The sequence below is a fragment of the Thalia democratica genome, chromosome 2 (genome assembly GCF_965202585.1).
Source record: "Thalia democratica chromosome 2, ktThaDemo2.hap1.1, whole genome shotgun sequence".
NCBI classification, from domain to species: domain Eukaryota; kingdom Metazoa; phylum Chordata; class Thaliacea; order Salpida; family Salpidae; genus Thalia; species Thalia democratica.
In genome coordinates this window covers 49,834,869-49,855,524 of record NC_139166.1, presented here as the reverse complement: position 1 = coordinate 49,855,524, position 20,656 = coordinate 49,834,869, and the positions used below count along the sequence as shown (strand labels likewise).

The 20,656-nt window shown below is 26.4% G+C and overlaps 1 protein-coding gene and 1 long non-coding RNA gene across 2 annotated transcripts; both read right to left on the bottom strand.

Moving 5' to 3' along the window:
* Positions 1 to 2,421: 2,421 nt before the first annotated feature.
* LOC145829790 (zinc finger CCCH domain-containing protein 15-like) lies at positions 2,422 to 15,224 on the bottom strand. Its single transcript, XM_082937657.1, has 11 exons — positions 14,490 to 15,224; positions 13,608 to 13,673; positions 11,340 to 11,444; positions 8,991 to 9,102; positions 5,342 to 5,497; positions 4,933 to 5,033; positions 4,699 to 4,784; positions 4,329 to 4,455; positions 3,963 to 4,076; positions 3,196 to 3,424; positions 2,422 to 2,961 (listed from the first exon to the last, which is right to left on the bottom strand). The coding sequence occupies exons 2-11, from the start codon at positions 13,671 to 13,673 to the stop codon at positions 2,774 to 2,776; spliced, it is 1,284 nt and encodes a 427-aa protein (XP_082793783.1). The 5' UTR covers positions 14,490 to 15,224; the 3' UTR covers positions 2,422 to 2,773.
* A 194-nt stretch (positions 15,225 to 15,418) lies between these two features.
* On the bottom strand, positions 15,419 to 15,821 carry LOC145829791 (uncharacterized). The gene is made up of 2 exons (XR_014369580.1): positions 15,692 to 15,821; positions 15,419 to 15,554 (listed from the first exon to the last, which is right to left on the bottom strand). It is a non-coding gene; the product is annotated as an uncharacterized LOC145829791 (long non-coding RNA).
* Between the last annotated feature and the right edge of the window lie 4,835 nt (positions 15,822 to 20,656).

Below are 20,656 nucleotides of genomic sequence, written 5' to 3'. Positions count from 1 at the left end.
ACCTAAGTAGAAAAAACTCCTTATTTAGGTCCTTCTAGCACAGCGTTTCCTAAACTCAATTTTATAAGCGCCCCCTGACAGAAACTTAAAACATAATTGCCCCTATTGTTAGATATCACCCCTTTACTAATAAATTACCCATATAAATTTTCCAAGTCTTACTTATTAATTCCCCCCAGGTAGCCAAAAGCATTTTGGGAAACCTTATTATAGGAGATACAAAACTGTAATCAAATAGCCGAGTAGGAGGTCTGACATTAATTGCTATTCAGGCCATGCAACAAAGTTACATGCAATAAATAATATCAGTTTTACCAGCCTAGTTGTTCTGTTGAGCCACTGAACTCTTTTAAAAGTGAGATTTTGTGCTGGGCAACAACTAGAATTTTACGGCCTGGCCTTGGGCTCGGAAACTTTTGGAGCACAATACACATAGCCGAGATTTATTTTTATATAATTTGAACTTTCTTTAAAACAACATAGTTTTAATACATCAAAAAGAAGATTAATAAGAGTTTCATAAAAATAAAGCTTACTTGATACTTAAGTTAAACAAAATAAACAAAACTAGCAAAACTTTCCGAAAATTTTAAGTTAATTGATAACGCCTCGTGACAATTTTTTTCTTTAATCATAAGTATAGTTTTAAATCCCTAGTTTGTAAATTAACGAAAATATGATAGTGTTACGGAAAAAATTTAAACATCCATCCTAAAAATCTCGGAAAGCACAAAATTTAATTTATAAAGTTAATAAAACATGGCAAAATTAAGTGTCAGTGCAAAAATGTTATAAATAATTTTTCTTAACATTAAAAACATAAGTCTACTATAATTTATTACCTATATAAATAAAAAATAGGTAAAATCACGTCAAAGGAAGATAATGTTTTCCGGATTGATATTCCTAATCCGCTCAATTACTTCAAAGGAATATTTGACAACAAAGCGGGAATAATGATTTAGTACTGGTTCAAGTATTCAGTGAAGAAACTTTACTAGCTTGTGTTGAGGAGACTTCGTAATTGATAAAATTGGTCTCAAATGAACTACCGTTTTATGCAGTTTTGGTAAACCATATAACCTTGGTCTTATTGAGCCTATAGGTTTAATCTCATTAAACGTTTCTTGGCTTATTTATTTCTTGGATAACAATTCTTTTAGTATATCAACTATCTCATTTTCAATTTTATTTAGATTTTCAAAATCACTCGCTGGCCGATTTTAACAAATCTTGATTTATCATCCATTATTTCAAACATTTTTCTCAAATACTCTGTTTTGTCAGGCGCCACTAAGACGATTTTATCATTCTTTTTAATGACTTCTGACATTTCATTCGTATCTGACATCAAGTTTTTCTCTGGTTTAGTAAAGGCAGTAAAAAATTTGTTTAAAAGTGTCTTTGGTTAATTTGTTTAAAAGTTTCCTTAGTTATTTCTTTACTTTAAAGTTTCTTTGTTTGTGTTAAACATTTCTGTTATGTAGTTTAAAATATTTCTTTTTTGCGTTGATTACTATTTTACATTATTGATTTTTGTTGATTGTTTTTTTTACAGCAATCTAATTACTCAAGTAGTTTTCTAAAGTTTATTGTTTTTACTTAAAAAGCTTATGTTCTATTTTAAATGTCTGCAGTAAGTTTCTGATGAGTTGCAGAGAATATATTATTATAACTTTTATGAAAAACATTGATTGTTATTTATATAGGTAAAAAATATGTTCATGTAATTAACATCCAAATACAGATAAAAATGATCTGATCACAGATACATTCACTTTGTGGTAATTTCCTCTAACTGATAAATGTACTCACCTCTATGTAAATAATCATTTAGCCTTCAAAAACTTAACGTTTATCAAGAAATAAATTAACATCTTCGTATAACCTACTTAAGACAAAATAAAAAACAACTTTCAATTTTTTAAAGAAGTTTTCAAGCAATTGTATTGACAATTAAAAACAATTTGCCTTCAAAAGCCTAATATTGTTTAAAAAGAGAACCACTAATTAATTATACACCCGAAAAAATTCTTAAACTTTCAATAATTTGAACTGAAAAAACTGAAATTTTTACAAAAGTAAAAAGATTTAGCCTGACGCGCTTGATACCCGAGAAAAGGAAAAGATGTTAAACAAATGAAATCAAATACAAATCATAAAAGTCAAGATTACGTGAAACACCAGTTAACCAGCACAAAACCAAAAATTTACTAACTACTTGAAAAAAAAGCTAGTTGAATATTTTAAAATCCGTTGATTTATCTGACTTAGCATACAGTTTGCAAACATTATTTGTTTAAGGTCGTAACGAAGTGACGTTTTTTAGCTATATTTATTTTGTGCAACCTACTGAAAATGATGAGAATTTCACAAAAGTTCCGAAACACACTTTGAAGTTTTAAAAAAATTCACAAAACACCAGATACTAAGTTTAGTAATACCGTTACTTAAAGTAGAACACAACCAGATAACTATTTTTATAGTCGAAATTCAAAAGCCAAGAAACTGTTAGTTTTTATTTAGAGTTAGGATTTTTTTTAAAACATAATCGATTTATAAAATTATAGTTAGCGTATGAACGAAAAATTAAAAGATTTGTTTTTCAACTTGGTAAAAACTTTTAAATCTTAGCCACAAAATATTGACTAAATGAAAATTCATACCTAGATAAAATAAATTATTTGAAATTCAGATAAAAACAATTATTTTCTAACAAAAATGCATTAAAATACTTTAACCAAAAGCAGAGAGAATAAATACTTAATTGTTTTTATATTTCCAGGTCGTCAAACTCATCGCCAAATTCTTCCGCGAAGAGGCTCTCGTCCACCGGAACGTCCGTCAGGTCGTCGGCTGCTTTCGTTTCGGGGCCTTCCCCTCTGTCGTCGGAGTTTTGTTGCTGGGTATCGCTCTCTGTGACGGGGGCGTCTTGGGCGGGTTTGTCGCCGTCAGCTGCGTCTAAAAGTAAAATTTACATACAGTTAAAAATAAATATTAATTCATTTAATAGTATGTCACAAATTTAAGTTTAACCTAAACAAGGTTCATCAGAGCTTATATAGTTTTTATACTTACTATCAAAAACAAATTAAATACTTATAGACTATTTACTCTCTTCCTTGTACATTTTACATGTAAAAAGTTGTTAGCAATTAAATTACTCACATTAAACCATTATAAAAAAACAAATACCGGTCGTTACATCAGCAGCCTGTCCCTGAAGCTTCTTCATGTTGGGGTTGAGCACGAACCTGTCCACTTTCGCCAGCTTGGCGTCCACCTCCATGGGCACGAACATGCTCGTGTTCACCTTCTTGCCCTCCTCATCCTCCACACGCTTGTAATCCACCACGTCCCCTCCCTCCGTCGCGTCGTCACCTCCCACGTCACCCCCGAACTCGAACACTTCCCTTCCGCTCACCTGTGACAGTTTGTTTTGTGTGAGAAAAAGAACTTTCGATTTTAATTTTATATATAATAATCAGCATAGCTGTAGAGACTGCAGTAGAGTAAATACAAATTTTAATACACCTGTGAAAGTTTGTTTGGTATGAGACTAACTGTATTAATATTTAAGTAATAGTAAGTTTAGTATATATCTTTTTGCAACCTATGTATAACCTTGGGTAATTTAAGAAAAAAAGTATTTTCTAATCGAGTTTTTATATTATATACTTGGACGATTTTATAAATTAAGCAGCAGCATTACTTTGAAGACTTTAATAAAATAAATGTTAAAAAATTGATTAGATGAATTGTTACTTGTAACAGTAAAAGCATATTTTTTACTGAATACTAAAATGGTCCTTTTATAGATTTGCTATTCTAAGCTATTTTAAATTAACTTATACTAGATAATAAAAAAAAATTATGATATCAGTTTACATAATTATTATAACAAACTACTAAATTGTACTAACGATGTACACAATAAAACCCCTTAATAAAAATAATCTTACCAAAGCTTTGCCAGATTTGAAGTCGTTCTTCCTCTTTTTCTTTAGCTGTTCTCTTGATTTTATTTTTTCCGCGCGCTTTTTCTCCTTCCAAGCGAGGAAGGTTTGTAAAGTGACCTGTCAAAGTAGTAAATGATGTGACAATCTACATTCGAAAACTTTGCTATTTTAAGAAATTCTTTCTCAGAGGATTGAAAATATAAAAATAGCTCTTTGCGGGTTCAAAAGTTTATAATGACATTGTTATACTTTAACTTTATTGAAATCTTTTTGAAAATATCTTTCAATAAAATACTACAACTTCAACTTACTCCTTATAATATGTTCAAAATGAACCCGTACTGAAATAAATAAAATGAAAATTTAAACCTTGGTGGTGTTTGAACCGAGGGCGGCTCTTTCTTTTTCGATGAGTTCTTCGATGGAGATCTTGTTCTCTTCGTCGTCCTTCTTCTTTAATTCGCTCTTGAGCACGTAACCAGGTGGAAGAGCGTGTCTGTCAGAACAAAAAAAAACATAGTTTTAAGACTTTCAAAATGAACACCGCATGTATTTTTGACCCGAGTCTTGTACAGACTTAAGTTTTTTAGATTAAAAATAGTGTTTAGCATTAAGACGATAAAAAATATTATACAACTTTACAACTAATCTCACTTAAATAAATGTTTGATGACATTATGTATATAACGGAAAAAATATTTAGTTTCAGTTTTAAATTATTGCTTTAAGCAAAACCCACTTGTAAATACACATATCTTTATTTGGACATTGCCAAAACCATCCGTACTTTTTCTTTTCAATTGCCCGTAAAAAGTGTTTGCAGACCTAAGTTTTATTATTGAATAATTTTTAAATCACACAACTCTTAAAACCTATAATATCATTTCTTTAATAGTTTTTTTTTTTTTGCCTAAACTATACATATTTTACTTTTTTACAAATGAATAAGAGTACAAAAAAGCATTAAAATTACAATTGCAGTTTTGTTTTTCTTTTTTATTTTGGTGTTGTGAGCTCCGTGCTTTTTTTGCACAACTTCAGCCAACTTTTTTTCGTCCCAATCTTCCATTTTGTCTGAATAAAAAAAAAGTAATTTTACAAACTTATAAAATGCATTGCATATATAGAGTGGTGTAAAATAATGTTTTTACATGTTTTGTTTATCTTATAACAATTCTAAAACTTAAAAAAAATAATTTCATAAGTAAATATTGTATACTATTTGAACATTTTAATGGTAGTTAAAAATATAGATTAAAAAAAAAACTTTTGTTAGATAGATACAAAAAGTTAAGTTATTTAATTAGAAAAAACAACAATAAAGTGTAAAAAAGTATATGTAATATCTTATGTCGAGAAATAATTTGGTTTCATGTTTAAACCATTTTCCTTATCCTCGTCTTCTTCGGCCTGGTATATGTTTCTCTTTCCGGATTTTCTTTCCACGGCGAGGTCGTGGCTGTACTTGCACTTGTTGGCAGGCTTAGCGCACTTGCCCATCTTGAAAAACTGACACAACACCGACTTGGGATCGACTCCTGTGGAAAGTATTTAGGCAACATTATTTCTTATAGTTTTATGTATTTTATATTAAGCTGTTATAGTAAATATTTTTGTTTCGACAACCCTTTTTGAAAATAAAACAAATATAGTATCGTTTAGTGGTAGGGAGTACAGCACACTTTTTTGGTCATGTTGTAATGCATCCCTGATATTAATCTTGAATATCAAAATGAAATTGTACAGCCAATCATAATCAACAAACTGCTAATTGCAAATCACTTATAGTTATGTATAAAACTGCATTGTCATTAAGCAATTAAAAAAGAAAAACAAATTGATTTACACATACAACTGGTTTGCAGTCACTTCAACGTTGACAGTCTACAAATATTGTACTTGGGTTTTGAGTGAGTGAAATCAGTTTATTACAGCTCATTTGATTTGAACTTGTTGCCTGTTGGAACTCAAGTTCTGTATTTGGCATTGAGTAAGTGAAATTAGTTCACTTCTAGCTCATTAGATTTGAACTTGTGATGTCTACAATTTTATTAGGGCTGATACTAATTTAAACTATTCACTGCTAAGTTTTTATATTCGACTAATTTGCCTTCTCTAGATTTGTATTTGTTTGTATTGCTTTTAATGTTTTATAAATTCATTATTTTACATTGCCTTATCTTGATTTTATTTATTAATTGACTCAAAAGTATAGCTAAAATAGACCCTAATTATAAACCTCCCTCTAGTCTAGATGTAGAAAAGCTACCCTCTAGAAAACCTTCCCCATGGTTTAGCATGGCAACTAATGTGTCCACCACTCCGGGGCACTCCCCCGTAAATTACAATGTTGTAAAATGTAAACATATGTTTCGAATGTGTTTAGGCTTTATAATTAAGAATTTTAAAATCAAAAAAATTTGCACCTTTAAAATAACATATTTTTTGATTTTACGACTTAAATAGTAATAATCACTTATACATGTCCTAGACATATAATTTAAATTTTTAATGAAAGCTCATACTTAAAGAAATACATTTTAAGAAATTTAATTTGTTATTGATGTACTATGACGTCATAGTCACACAACATATGCAAATTTTGTCTGTAAAATGGTTCTTTTTAAAAAATTTAAAAAGCACAGCTGTTTATTCTAATTAAAAATTTTTATTGTAAAATGAATCTTTGTAGGTATACTTACTTATCTTTAGAATTTAGGTGATGTGGTATGTATATTAATGGGATATTTGATGTCATAATTTATTTAGCTATAAATGTTTAAGAAAACCTTAAGTAACTATCCAATTTGCATTACAACAAAATAACGAAATATTTAAAAAAATTTAATTTATTCTATGCAAGATAATGTTGTATGGCATTAAACATAAAGTTACTGATTGCAAAATAAAGACTATAATATAGAAATAAAGAACATTGCAAAATAAAACAAACACTGTATCATTACTTATAATTTCTGCAAAATGACTGATACTTTTAAAAATAATATTATAAAAAACTGTCACATGACAAATAAAATCTAATGGACTATCCGTTTGAAATAACTAGGTAAACATAATACATAGTTAAATAAACATAAGTATTGTAAAGTTCTATAATAGATGTGTCTTCATGCCGCCCAATTTTTGATCGCCAAACAGGTAGAGATATGGAATTGGTAAGTTTTGTTTGTCAAGTCCACACGTGCTACTGAGCTTAACTTATTAACTAATGAAGAACTAGCAGGCTCCCAATCAATCTCAAAGAATCTGAAAGGCACTTTGCTGGATTTGGAAAGCGAGCAGCAGTGGCAAAAATTAGGAACCAATGCTTCACAGCAAAAGTATTTATAAGAATTGTATATTAATTATATCTGATTCATTTCAAACTAAACAAGAAAAAAGTTTTAATTAAGTTTTTTTTAATTTCTAAATGATATGGAGTAAAGGTGGGTAGCAGAACAAAATAATTTAAAACTCTGTAACGGTACAGCAAATTGTATTTGAAACCGTTTTGTGTTTAAGGGGGAATATCAGAGAGAAACACATGAAAATACTGCAGTAATTTTAATACAGTTAAGATAAGGAGAAAATAAAGAGTAGATAAGAAATTCCTGATGTAATTTTGAATAAAGTTAAGAACATTGCTATATAAACCAGCCACATAGAGAAGTAGGGGTATTCTAGACGACCTTGCTGCTGCTAACATGAAGACATTTGTATTTTTTGTTGTTTATTATAAAGTTCTTTTTTAAATATTGTTATTTCTTATAAGCAATTTTTTGATTTAAAATCTAAGTAAATAGCTCTCCATTTAATTTATACATTTTAAAATATATTCCTCTTAGATTTAATTGTTGTGTAGAAGTTTTGGCCAGATTTAAAGTATTTCTTAAAATATGATGTTTTTTATATATTTGTTAGTGTTAGCAATTTTTTTATTAATACAATAAGTTCATTCATTTTCATGCCTAGTTTTATATAGAGTCGCCGTTATTCAATAACAGCATTTAGTAAAGTTATGTATAAACTTAATTATGGTTTTTAGTATGGTTGTACACTAAATTATAACTCTACAGCTCGAACAGATAAAATAAAAATAGGAAAAAGGAAGAAAAGGGATCAATACGGTTAGAAGCGTCTCAAACTGTGTAAAAGTTGGGGTGGGCCTGTAAAGAGCGTTGAAGAGCTGTATTCTACTTTTAAATCTCATCCTGATCAAAATTAAGTTATTGTTCATAATAAGTTAATTTACTTTGGAGAGTCACACAAACCTTGAGTGTTATACAATCCTGATTTTTTTAAAGTAAATGGTAATACTCACGAGGAAAGACTTCTGAACTTGTGAGCTGTTGTTTCAGAAGATGATGAGTACTTTCTGAGATTTTTACCTACAAACGATTGATTGTCGAGGCTTCCTCCCTTAACACACAGAAAGAAAATTGAATAAGTTGTTGTAGGGCATTGTTATGCCACATTAACTAGGGAAGGGTCATCAGACACATGGTATATTGCTACTTTTGAAGGTAAAAATTATGATGAGACTAACAAGATGGACAACCTCATGAGAGTGAAAGTGGAAGAAATTCGAAAAGAAAACACCCACCTAAACGTGATTTATTGAACTTTCATTTTGAATCTATTCTTGGTTGTAAAATTGATGGGAAATGGAATGTTTCTAATGAAAGATCTATTACTTTTTTACTGAGAAATCATATCCAAACCATAGTATTAGTAGAACAGAAGTTTTTAATATTTCGTTATGATGCAAATTACTATTGAATAATTACTTAAGGTTTTTTTATACATTTATAGCTAAATAAACTATACATCAAATATCCCACTAATAATTTTTACTAAGCTAAACACCATTAAGATGAATGAATTTCTATAAAAAATTTATAATTAGGGTTTCATTTTTTACTTATGCCCATTACAAAAACTAAAATACTTCAAATATGTTTTAAAACTAAAACACTTTACTCAGAATAATCAAATCTTAGCCGAAATCCTTATTTACATAAAAATCTATACCTGGGGCCAGTTTAGGCTGAATGATGGTTTGCTTGAAAAGAGCATCGATTTCAGCTTGCCTCTTCTTTTCTTCTTCCTTCTTTTTCTTTTCTGCGCGCCTTTCCTCCTCCTTCTAAAATTTTACATCCTTATTTGTATAATAATACACTTTTTAAATCAAAAAATTAATTTTAACAATTTATAACCTAAAAACAAGTTTAAGTGAAAAAAGTTTAAGCTAAGTTGAAAAAAAAAAGATTTTACAGCAATAGCAAAACTCTTAATTTATTTAAAGCATTAAAATATATAAATATATACTGTTAACTTTAAATTTACATCTTGCAATAAATTATTATAGCCCTTTATATGGGCTCAGTGAAGTTTAACTCAGTTAATTTATTTCATATATATATTTATTTATTTGATTACATAAAAAACAATAGTTTATACGGCCGTTTCGTATATGAGATATATAACCTCATATACTCATCAGTAAGCTAAAGTTTATTTATTACAATGTAAAACAGAAATTTAGAATTTGAAAATTTATATAATTATTATGACGTAGCAATAATAAAGTTTATTATACAGTAAGCAGAGTTTAAAAAAATACGCTGTTCTTGTTAAGGCCATAATTTAAGAATTTATGCATTTTGAAAAGTTTGGAAAAGGTTGTATTAGAAAAATGTTTTAAACTATATCAGAAATATGTTGGGTCATCAGATTTATCGTTTAAAAGTAACACACGGCATAAATATTCTTTTAACAACAGTTAGTACAGACTAAAAACAACGCTTTCAAAATATATTTGGGATTTGAAAGATAGAAATAATAATTTTAGCATTAAATGGGAAATTTTAGCACGAACAAAAAACAAATTCAATTTAAAACATGGCTGCACTCTGTGCAATATGGAAAAACATGAGATATCAAAATTAAACTCAAATCTAGCTTTAAATAAACGAAATGAACTTTTTAGTAATTGTTAACATTTTTAAAGTTTTCATTTTTAGTATTTTTGAACGTTTATGAAAACTTAGTGTGTATTATATTTTTTAATGACTTATTTAGTGACGTAACAATCCTTAAAGTTTTTTTGCTTAATTTCATGTACATTTTGATTTATGTTTTAAGATACTATTGTAATAAACTAACTGAGGATCTGTTCTGTCTAACAGAAGAGTGAAACATTTGTATTAGTAAAAGGTAGTGTAGTATTGATATATATATATGTATAAAAATAGAAATAAGTTGATTAACTTAATAAATTAAATTCTTCAACACAGAGCCCACCTTAAGGCTTTTTTAATAAAAAGTTTATTTCAAGATGCAAAAACTTGCAGGACTCGAGTTTCGTGCCTATTATGCACTCCTCAACTGCAAAGCTCAAAATAAAGCACAAAACAAAATACTCAAATGAAAGTTTGAAAATTAAGCATAATTAGATTATGGCGTAATTTTAAAACTGTAAAAAATCATGCAAAACGGCTTGTGCAAAAATTAACTTACCAATAGACAATAAACTAGCACAAATTCATAAAAATTCAGTGTTTGACTACATATTTAAACAGAAAATTGAATAATAAAAAAATAAGATAAAATTTTAATACTTATATTCTACTTTGTAGGCTGTGTCTCAAAGAAGCAACAGCCGTTGTATATGCACTGAAAGATAAGAGATGCTTAAACAAAAAAAGCGAGTTTGTATCGTCTTGTAGACATACAAAAAAATCGCTTTTGAAGTTTAATAAGTTTTAATTTCACCTTATAAGAATTTAAATTTTATTTTATTTAACTTTTTATCTTATTTTTATATTATTCAACTTTCTGTTCAAATATGTAGTCACTCACTGAAGTTTTAAGAATTCGTGCCAGTTTATTGTCCAATGGTAAGTTAATTTTTGCAAAAGCCGTTTTGCATGATTTTTGACAGTTTCAAAATTACTTTATAATCTAGTTATGCTTAATTTTCAAACTTTCATTTGAGTATTTTGTTTTGTGCTTTATTTTGAGCTTTGCAGTTGAGGAGTGCATAGGCACAAAACTCGAGTCCTGCAAGTTTTTGCATCTTGAAATAAACTTTATATATATATATATATATATTTATCTAATTATATAAAAACTAAAATTTATACAGCTGTTTCATACATGAAATATAAAATTTCATGTACTCCTCAGTAAGCTACAATTTATTACAATAGTAAACAGAAATTTATATTTTGAAAATTTTTATATAATTGTGACATAGTAATGATACAGTTTATTGTACTGTTAGCTGAATTTTAAATACCTAGTCTGAAATCGACCAGAACTTTTTATAAAACCTTTAATATATATACATATATATACTAACAAAAAAGTTTAACTAACCTTCCTATTGCGAGGATCACCAGAGTTTTTAACCTGCTGCTCAATTTGCTTAACAAACCTCTGCTGCTTTGCGCCTTTCTTGTTTTTCAAACCAAAAGTTTTGTCCTGCAACATAACTGTTAGTATTTAAAAAATATAAGTCAGTAATGCTATTTTGCATGATAATATACTGAAAAATAAGCAGTGAATATTAAGTCTAAACTGATTCAAAACATTTTAGTTTTTAATATTCACAATTTATTTTTCTTACCAAATTTGTACAATATTATTTATTTTAGAGTCATAAAATAAATAAATAAAAGTTACGAAATAAAGAAACTGTTGCATTTTAATACTAATACTTTTTTCATTAGTTGATACTTAATATTAAAACTTAAATTTAGTCAGTAAATATAAGAAATACAGAACATAAAAATGTAAGTAATAAGTTTGAAAAATCTTTAATTTATTAAAACTATTCAAGTGTTTTTTTTTAATGCTAAAACATTAACTAAAATTCAACAATTTTGTTTTAACACTAATAAATCATATATTTAACATTAATAATTGATTTTTAAAGCATGGTTTTCTCTTTAAATGTCATATACTCATATGCTTCATTTAAGTTTACCAACTAGTTTTTGCCATTAAGGTTATTGTAATAAATTTTGCTTGATAGTATTTGTAATACATTTTAAAAATTATATATTTTAAAAAGTAGTATAGGTGATTCAGTCCAGTGGTTTTCAAACTTTTTAGAAGCTGTGCACACTATAATATAAGACAGGGGTCGGCAGGTCAAAAAGGAACATTTTTATGTGCTTTAAAAAACATATTTAAAGATTTTTTTTTCGACCAAAAAAATATTTAGGCGATAGATTATCCTTTAAAGATAACACTAATTTTTTATTTTTGTTTTTTGAGAATATTAATATATTAAACTAGATTAAAAAAAAATCAAAGTGGCCCGCGGGCCGCAGTTTGCCAACCCCTGATATAGATAATAAAACTATTGTTAAAAACTATTTTCATAAAGTTTATATATTTCCAGTGTCATAATATGTGAACCTTGCTAAACTTAATTACATTTTTTAGTTGTCTTTTCATCTATTTTTTATGTTTCAATATAAACTATGTGGATTACCATTTTAACTTTAGATTCTTAAGACAACTTTATATTGAAAATTAGTAAAGTGCTTCCTTGCTTATCCAATTTCTAGCTAATCCTGTCATTTTCAGTAGAGAATTTTATTTAATTAATTCAACAAAACTAAATAATTTCACTGTAAAACTTAAAACTGATACAAATTGATGGTTTATAGTGTGATTTGATTTTGTTAAATTAATTACAAAACTTATAAAATTTGTGTTTAGTTTATTTTTTGTTTCTTATAATTATTTGGTTCATTGAAAAAATAACAACAACTAACATTAAAATTTATTGCCTTTTTTTTATATGCATTGCATTATACAAAAGAGGTATATTTTCTATATAAAAGCAATGTTTTCTTCTTATCCAGCCAAAAGCTAATCCCGTCATAACTACAAAAAAATCTTACCCAACATAGCCAGATTAGCAAGGAAGAACTGTAGTATAAACATCAAAATATTGCTAATTTTTTCAAATAAAAATTTATATTGCTTAAAGTATAACCTTTTTTGTAAAACCATTGTTAACTATAAAGTTAGGTCAAACCGTCAGAGTTTGAAAGCAATTGCTTAAAAACTGTAAAATTGTATAGCTTTTTTAAATCTTTTCTTATTTTTTTTTTGTAAAGAAAATTATTGAACTATGATTTTCACCACTTCTTATAATTCATACTAGTTTTAAATATAAAAGATTACAGAGTTGGAAAGTGCAATACTTTCAATTAATAGAGACAATTCTATAAGGTAAGCTTGAGGTCTTTAAAATTAATTCTACATATAAAAATGTGCATTACTCCCTAATTCATCTAATTTTCAAAAATGTAACATAATTTTTGAATTAATTTTTTTATTTACCCAAAGCAGTAAGTTTATTACTAACTGAGCTGTATTATTTTTAATCGAGATTTAGAGATAAAAAAAGTTATGTTTGTGATTTTATCTAGTTTAATTATCAAAAGTCAATATGTATAAAGCAGAAACACCATATATTTATTAAAGCTTGAAAATATAAAAGTAAAATACATTCTGTGGGTCTTAAACTAAACATTAACTTTTTTGTACTTGTTTTTAAAAGTTAAAGTAAAACAGATAGGTTACAAAGTCTAAATACTAAATAAAATTAATTTAAAAAAACTTTACCTGAACTACTTTGTCTTTTCTTTTATTTTCAGTTTTTTTACTTTCCTTGTTCTTTTTTGGTGGCATCTTGACACAATTTATAAATATTGAAAGAACTACTAAGTAAAACTGAAAATGTAAAATAGTTGTTGATATAAACTATAAAAAAAATAATAATTAATTTTTGATTTTTTAAATTGTCTTGGATTAACTTTTTTTTATAAATCTAATAACAAACAGTAATATTTATAAAAAAAATTATTTAAAATAATCAAACAAAAATAAAATATTAAAATATATACACACATAAGCATAACATGTGTAAAATTTCTTAAACTTTTAATTTTCTTATATTAAGAAATATATTTTTATTATAATATAACTGCAAAAACCAGATAAATAAACTTGTATATTAATAAAATTAGTGAAAAAAAGTAGTTATCTACAGAGTTGCCACTCGTTTTTTCAAAAATTTTTCCAGGTTTTCCATATTTCTTCCAGGTTTTTAAAGGTACACATTTTTAAGTCTATCTTTATTTTTAATTAATTTCATTATAAAAAACTGTGTTAAATAGTAAAAAAACATCGAAAAGATACTGTAAAATTACTTTAAATGTGTTTTATAATAAAAAACATTTTTGATGATGACAAAAAAATCTTATTTATATGATAGATTTTTTGTGTCAAATCAAAATTTTACCACTGAAGATGTTAAAATTAATTAAAATTCCAGGTTTTTCCAGGATTTTTGATCAAAATTCCAGGTTTTTTTCAAAATTTCTCAAATTCCAGGTTTTTCCAGGTTATTGTTGCCTAAATTGTCGAATTCCAGGTTATTTCAGGTTTTTCCAGGTTTCCAGGTAAAGTGGCAACCCTGTATCTATAGTGTATACTCTAACTTACTATTATCAATTTAATTGGCTCCTAATAGTAGAGCTGTTTTTGCAGAAAATACCTAACTTTATAAAGATTAACTTTCTTAGTCCTAAGTTTGATAGAAAATACTCATATCGGGTACAAACTGATTAGTTAGTGGCAGTTTCAATGCTAAAAAATTAACAGATAAAAAAGCTTCAATATTGCAAAATGCATAGTTCTATACAACATAAATTTAGTTAATCTAAACATGTTCTTAAGCGGTTTTCTTTCCAATTAACAACCCAGTTGAAGTGTGTTGATTCGTTAACACACAGAAACATATGTTAGTACAATAAAGGAAGATTACTGTAAAACTTGTTTTTAGTTAATCTAAACAATCATGATTTTCAGAAATGGATATAATGTTTTGCTAAAAACTAGCTTAAAGCATAAAACCATAGGAGGTAAATCATTTTGTACAAAAAAAAGCAAAATTAAAATTAAAAAGATTTTGTATGAAAAGATAAAATAAGTACTATTTTTAAAACTTATGAAGGCTTTTTAATCTTTATGTCCAAAGATAAATTTAAAAAATAATGAAAAAAGTACATATAATTTGAATTCATAGAGTATGCTAGTCACAGGTATATTGCCCTTTTTAAGCAATTCTAGAAAGTTAGGGGGTATAACTAGTAAGGAGTATATTTTGAAATATTGAGCAATATAGTATATAAACAAAAAAGTATAGTAATTACAAAGAACATAGTTTATAAACAAAAATACCTTAAATATTTCTTACTCTACAATCTAATAAAATTTTTCAAATATAAGTGTTTGAAATTTAGGGAGATCTAGTTTAATTTTCATCTGATCACCTAACATAAAAGTGTTTATCTTATCAGCATCTTTTGACACCCAGATAGACAATTTTCTTTCATTTTTACATTTAGTTATTGTTGCTCCATTTACTAAATCTCCAAAAGCTTCATCAACTAACAACTTTAAAACATCAAACCATTTTGATTGTAATTTTTCAGAAGTGTCCACTGCAACTTTCCATCTGCCCCCACCTTTGTTGTTGGGATCTTCCCACATTGGTTTTATTCCAGACTTGAAAAAGAAAAAATAATCAATTTTTGATTCTGTATCTTCAAAGTCTCTCTTTAACAAATTACAAACATTGTCAAAACTAGATTTGTCATTTATACACATATTCAATGGCTGTAAACAGGAATTCCATGATTTACCTGGTTGAAATTGACATCTCCACAACTTCCAGTTAGTTTTAAACTCTAATTCAGCTTCAATGATTTTACCTTTGTCAGTAACATTATCCATATTTTGTTTTATTTTAAATTTTGTTTGCTTACTAGTTAGTATGATAATCTGCAAAATAAAAGTACTTTCAAGTTAAAATGGTATTCAAAACTTGTTAATCTTTTATCAACGCCCTCTATAAGTAAGCTCCTAAACAGATATAAAATAATTTGAAAATTTTAAAATGTATATTTAAAATCCTATTTTAAAATATCATTATATTGTTGTTGATAGATGTTGATTTGATTCAGCTTAGCACTTTTTTCTACAAAATTGTAATAATTTTGTTTTACATATCAAAATCATGTAGACCTTTACAACTAGAAAATAAACGTTGCATTAAGCTTTAAGAGGGTTTAGGTCAGCAAACTTAGCCCAGGATTTACTTTTTAGGAAAAACTTACAATTGCGCTATAATTTGACAGTAAGTATGGTTAAACACTCTTGTTATTTATACACTGTTTTGATGGATTTCATAAATCACAAACAAAACTTTACACTAAACAATAAACATGCACAGTGTTAAACTTTTGTTTTTCAAAGCAAACTATTCTAATCATAAGCATACTGTTATGGCTATTATAATAACATTTTATATAAGAGAGCTATTATTGCAGTAATTTATCAAATTAAAAGTTTTAAATAGCATTTTTTTATTGAATCAGGGTGGCCACTGGTTTTTTAGAAATTTCTTTGAGGTTTTGTAAGTACACGTTTTTGAGTCTACTTTTAGAAATCAAGTTTAAAGTAAAAAATTGTGTTAAATAGAATAATAACATTGAAAAGATATTGTTTGATTACTTTAAATATTTTTTTTTATAAAAAAAAAATTTGGTGATGACAATTCTTTTTTATCTTTAATCTATCTACATGACAGTTTTTTGTGTAAAACCGAAATTTTACAACTAAACACGTAAAAGTTGTTTAAAATTCTAGGTTTTCCAGATTTTTTCAAAACTTCTCAAATTCCAGGTTTTTATAGTCTAAATTGTCAATATCTAGATTTTCCAGGATTAGTAACCACCCTGTTGATTACTACAATTATTTTAAATCATCTTGTCTAGCTTGTTTTTTTTAAAGATTGTGGCCAGCATGCAACTTTTTTCAATAAAAAAAAGGTCAGAAACTTATAAAAGGCTGCTGACCCCTGAGTTAAAAAGATGATTCCCATTTAACTTTTCAAAAATATATGGATTTGTTTAAAAAGTCCGTAGTAACTTTAAAATCCAACTAAAAAGAGCTTAAAACAACATCAAAAAGATACTGTAAAGTTACTTAAACGTGATTTATATAGAAAAAAAAACTATTTTCATCATTATGATAGATTTTTCTTATCTAATAAAATTTTGTAACTTAACATGTAAATATAGTTTAAACTTCGTAGTTTTTGAGGTTTTTTAGTTTTTTTTGTTCAAAATAAAGGTTTTTCCAGATTTTTTTTTCAATTTCTCAAACTTCAGGTTTATACAGATTTTTTTCCTAATTGTCAAATTCCAGGTTTTTCAAGGATCCTAGGTTTTTTGGCAACCCTGCATTAAAAATAAACTAAAAATATAGCTTACACTTTAAAATAATTACAATCTTGCACCAATACAAAAATAGTAAAAAAATATTTGAACTTGGCTTTAGTTACTCATACACTGTTTTAATGGTTAATCACTTATGTTACTTATACACTGTTTTAATGGTTTTCAAAAATCACAAACAAAGTTTTTACACTAAACAATAAGATTGCACAGTGTCACATTTTTGTTTTACATAACAAACTATTTTTATCATAAGCATACTGTCTTGGCTATTATAATAGTTTTTTTTATAACAAAGAACACTCTTTTATACAAAAAAACAGCTTAAGTGACCAAAAGTTAGCCTGCAAATAGCCTAAGTTGGACTGAGTTTATAAGAAAATTAAAAAATATAAACTTTCAGCAAAAAACAAAAAAAAAGTTTATTTAGCTTCATAATATAAAACAACAACAAAACAAATCAATAACACTATTTTTAATTAGAAAAGAAAAGGTCTAAAAAAACCAAGGATAGGTAAAAATCAACAAACTTTTCTTAAATAACCTCAAAATATATCACACTGGAGTTGGCCTGAGTATAAATTAAAACTGGTCTACCGAGTTAGAATAAGTAGCCTTAGTGTGTGGCATTCTTGTCATTTATCACAAAATAAAACTAATATACTTATTTTATGTCAAATGCAACCACTTTTTAACAAAATATAAACATTTTTTAATTAATTTAATTGTATAAGTGTTTAATCAAAATATTTTTGTTTGCAAAGCTTAGGTTTATAAATATGTATAAAAAGTGCTATAATCTTAACAAACATTTGTACACTTTTAAAGGATACTAAAACAATAACTATTTCAATTCTTTGCACAGCTCAGATTATTAACAAGATGCTCCATTATTATAAGGAATATGTTTTAAATGCTAGAGTACTAATGGTTACAGTTGTTGATGGATTTTAAATGCAACTCTTAAGAAGATTTCAAAATATCCTGTTATATTCAAGTTTATATTGAGCTGTGACCAACATAGCTGCTTTTATAACAGTTTTGAAAGTTTTATAACACAATTATCTAGTGAACAATTTTTTTTTTAATTGTTGAATTAGGGTTTTTAACCTCTTTTTTTTATTTTCAAATTTTTTTTATAAATTTATTTCAAGGTTTTTGGATTTTCTTTCAAACTGAAATTTCCTTGTCACTTTTTAATAGAAAAAAAAATTTAAGATAAAAAATGTTTCAAATAGCACAAAATATCTGAAAAGTTACTGTAACTCTACTTTAAATCTAGTTATAATAAATTCACCTTTAGAAAATATTATTTTTTTATATTTTATATAATATTTATTTATTGTCTAATGTAGTTTTAACTATTTTACACATAAAAATTTATTCATAAATACATTTTTTTCTTTGTTTTTTACCTAAACCTTTAAAACTATATTATTTTTACCATGTTTTTAAGGAGTTTACATATAACAAAGCAATCCTTAGTTATGTTTAACTTTTTTCTTAATTCAATATATCTACAAAACTAAAGACATTTATAATGATAATAACAAATCTACACATTTACTATTTCTTTATTAAACTAACACATGTTTATTAGCAATTAAAATGTTGGAATGAAGGTAGTCTGCTTCTTTTGGTTTTGAAAACTGGACAATTTTTGAAAATTTGACTAAATAAAAATAAAAAATGGTTAGGAACCATTAAAAAACCACTGTCTCAGTCTTTTACAAAACACAAAATTTATAATATCTTTCGTTTATTAAATAAACATTAGCAAATCTTTATCAATTAGAATTTCAAATATAATTCTTAATTTAAATATAATAAATTCTTATTCAAAAAGAACATTCTATTTGAATAAGATTTGATAATATTTAACTAATAAACGAAAGATCTTTTCAATTTTGTGTTTTGTAAAAGACTGAGACAGTAGTTTTTTAATGGTTCCTAACCATTTTTTATTTTTATTTAAACATGTTTATTAGGGTGTTTATTTTTACAACTACTATTGGTCTTCCAGCTGGAATTTTTTTATGTTTTGGAAATATTATAAAACCACTATGTACAAAATTTTAGATGATTTGAAGAAACTTTCACCTTTGCACCAACCAATTTTCCAAAAACCTTCTTAATTTAAAATGCATGGAATCCAAAAATTGACACCTTGGATTTTTAAGCTCAAATACTTTTCAAATTGGGCTAATTGTCACACAAACACACGGTGAACAATTTAAAACAGTTTAAAGAAAGTTTTATGGTGTAACTTCTTGATTTTATGTAATTTTTATCACTTTTTTTATATTTTATTAAATTTCCAGTTTTTTTAAACTGTTTTATGATATTTCCAAAACATAAAATTTTTCCACCTACAAAAGTAGCTGTAAAAATAAGCACCCTAATGTTTATACCCTAATGCTTCAACAGAGCTCTGTTAAAATAAAAATATTGTAAGGAAAGAATAGAAGGATTAAGTAAGTATATATAAAAATGTGTTTATTAAAAATAGAATAATTACTACAGAAACATGATAAAGTTACTTCAGAAACATGTGTTACAGGGCTGCCACTCTGTGAGTCTAAAAATCTTTCTTGTGTAACCTTAAACTTCTCTGAGTTTTCCTGAGTTTCTTCTAAATCCTTAAACTTTTTTTTATTTTGCGTCTGGCGCAAATTTCTAATACCTCATGCTTACTTTTCTTATCTAATAATAAAAGGAAGGTTGTATTTGTATGCTTCTGCATTAGATGCTTACTAAACTTATGAAGAAAAAAAACTGTTTTCAAAAATTCAATGTTAAAAGGTTAAATCAATTGAGATTAAAGAACAAAATTTGTGCACAATTTTGTGTAAACTTGTTAGTTAACTTTATACATAATAGAAAATTGTACTTGACAAACTTTAATTATTCTATAATAATAAATTCCACATTTTGCAAACTTTATGCAGCCAACTTTTTTTTAAAGGTTTTAAACTGATTTTTAGTCATATTTTAGAAAGTTTCTTAATTAAATCTGCAAAAAATAAACTGTAAAATATATTAAAATATTCACATTAAAAAATTAATTACCATTATAGCTACTTTTGTAATTAATTACAAATAAAAATTTAACCTCTAATGTAAAAGTAAGACAACACTAATCTATACTCCTTTTTTATTTTTTTTACTGAAAACAAGTAGTTGTAAACAATTTTTTTTTTTAATAAGGACTTATAGCACAACATAGTTTTATTAAACTACATAAGTAACTAAAAATAAAAAGTTTATAAGAACTTTTCAATGCATAGTTAACCATAACTTTTATATCTCTTAACTGTTTGTTATTGTTTAACTTCAGTCATGATAAATATAAGTTTTAAACTTTAAAAA

Bases quoted from the DNA above. Each gene is read 5' to 3' on its own strand.
- LOC145829790 (XM_082937657.1), bottom strand. From the start codon at position 13,673: ATGCCACCAAAAAAGAACAAGGAAAGTAAAAAAACTGAAAATAAAAGA. The intron at 4,785-4,932 runs GTAATTTTAATG...AATAAAACTTAG, and splicing joins AGAAAAACAAAACTGCAATT to GTCTGCAAACACTTTTTACG. The intron at 2,962-3,195 runs GTATTTGTTTTT...TTTTACTTTTAG, and splicing joins GGCTGCTGATGTAACGACCG to ACGCAGCTGACGGCGACAAA.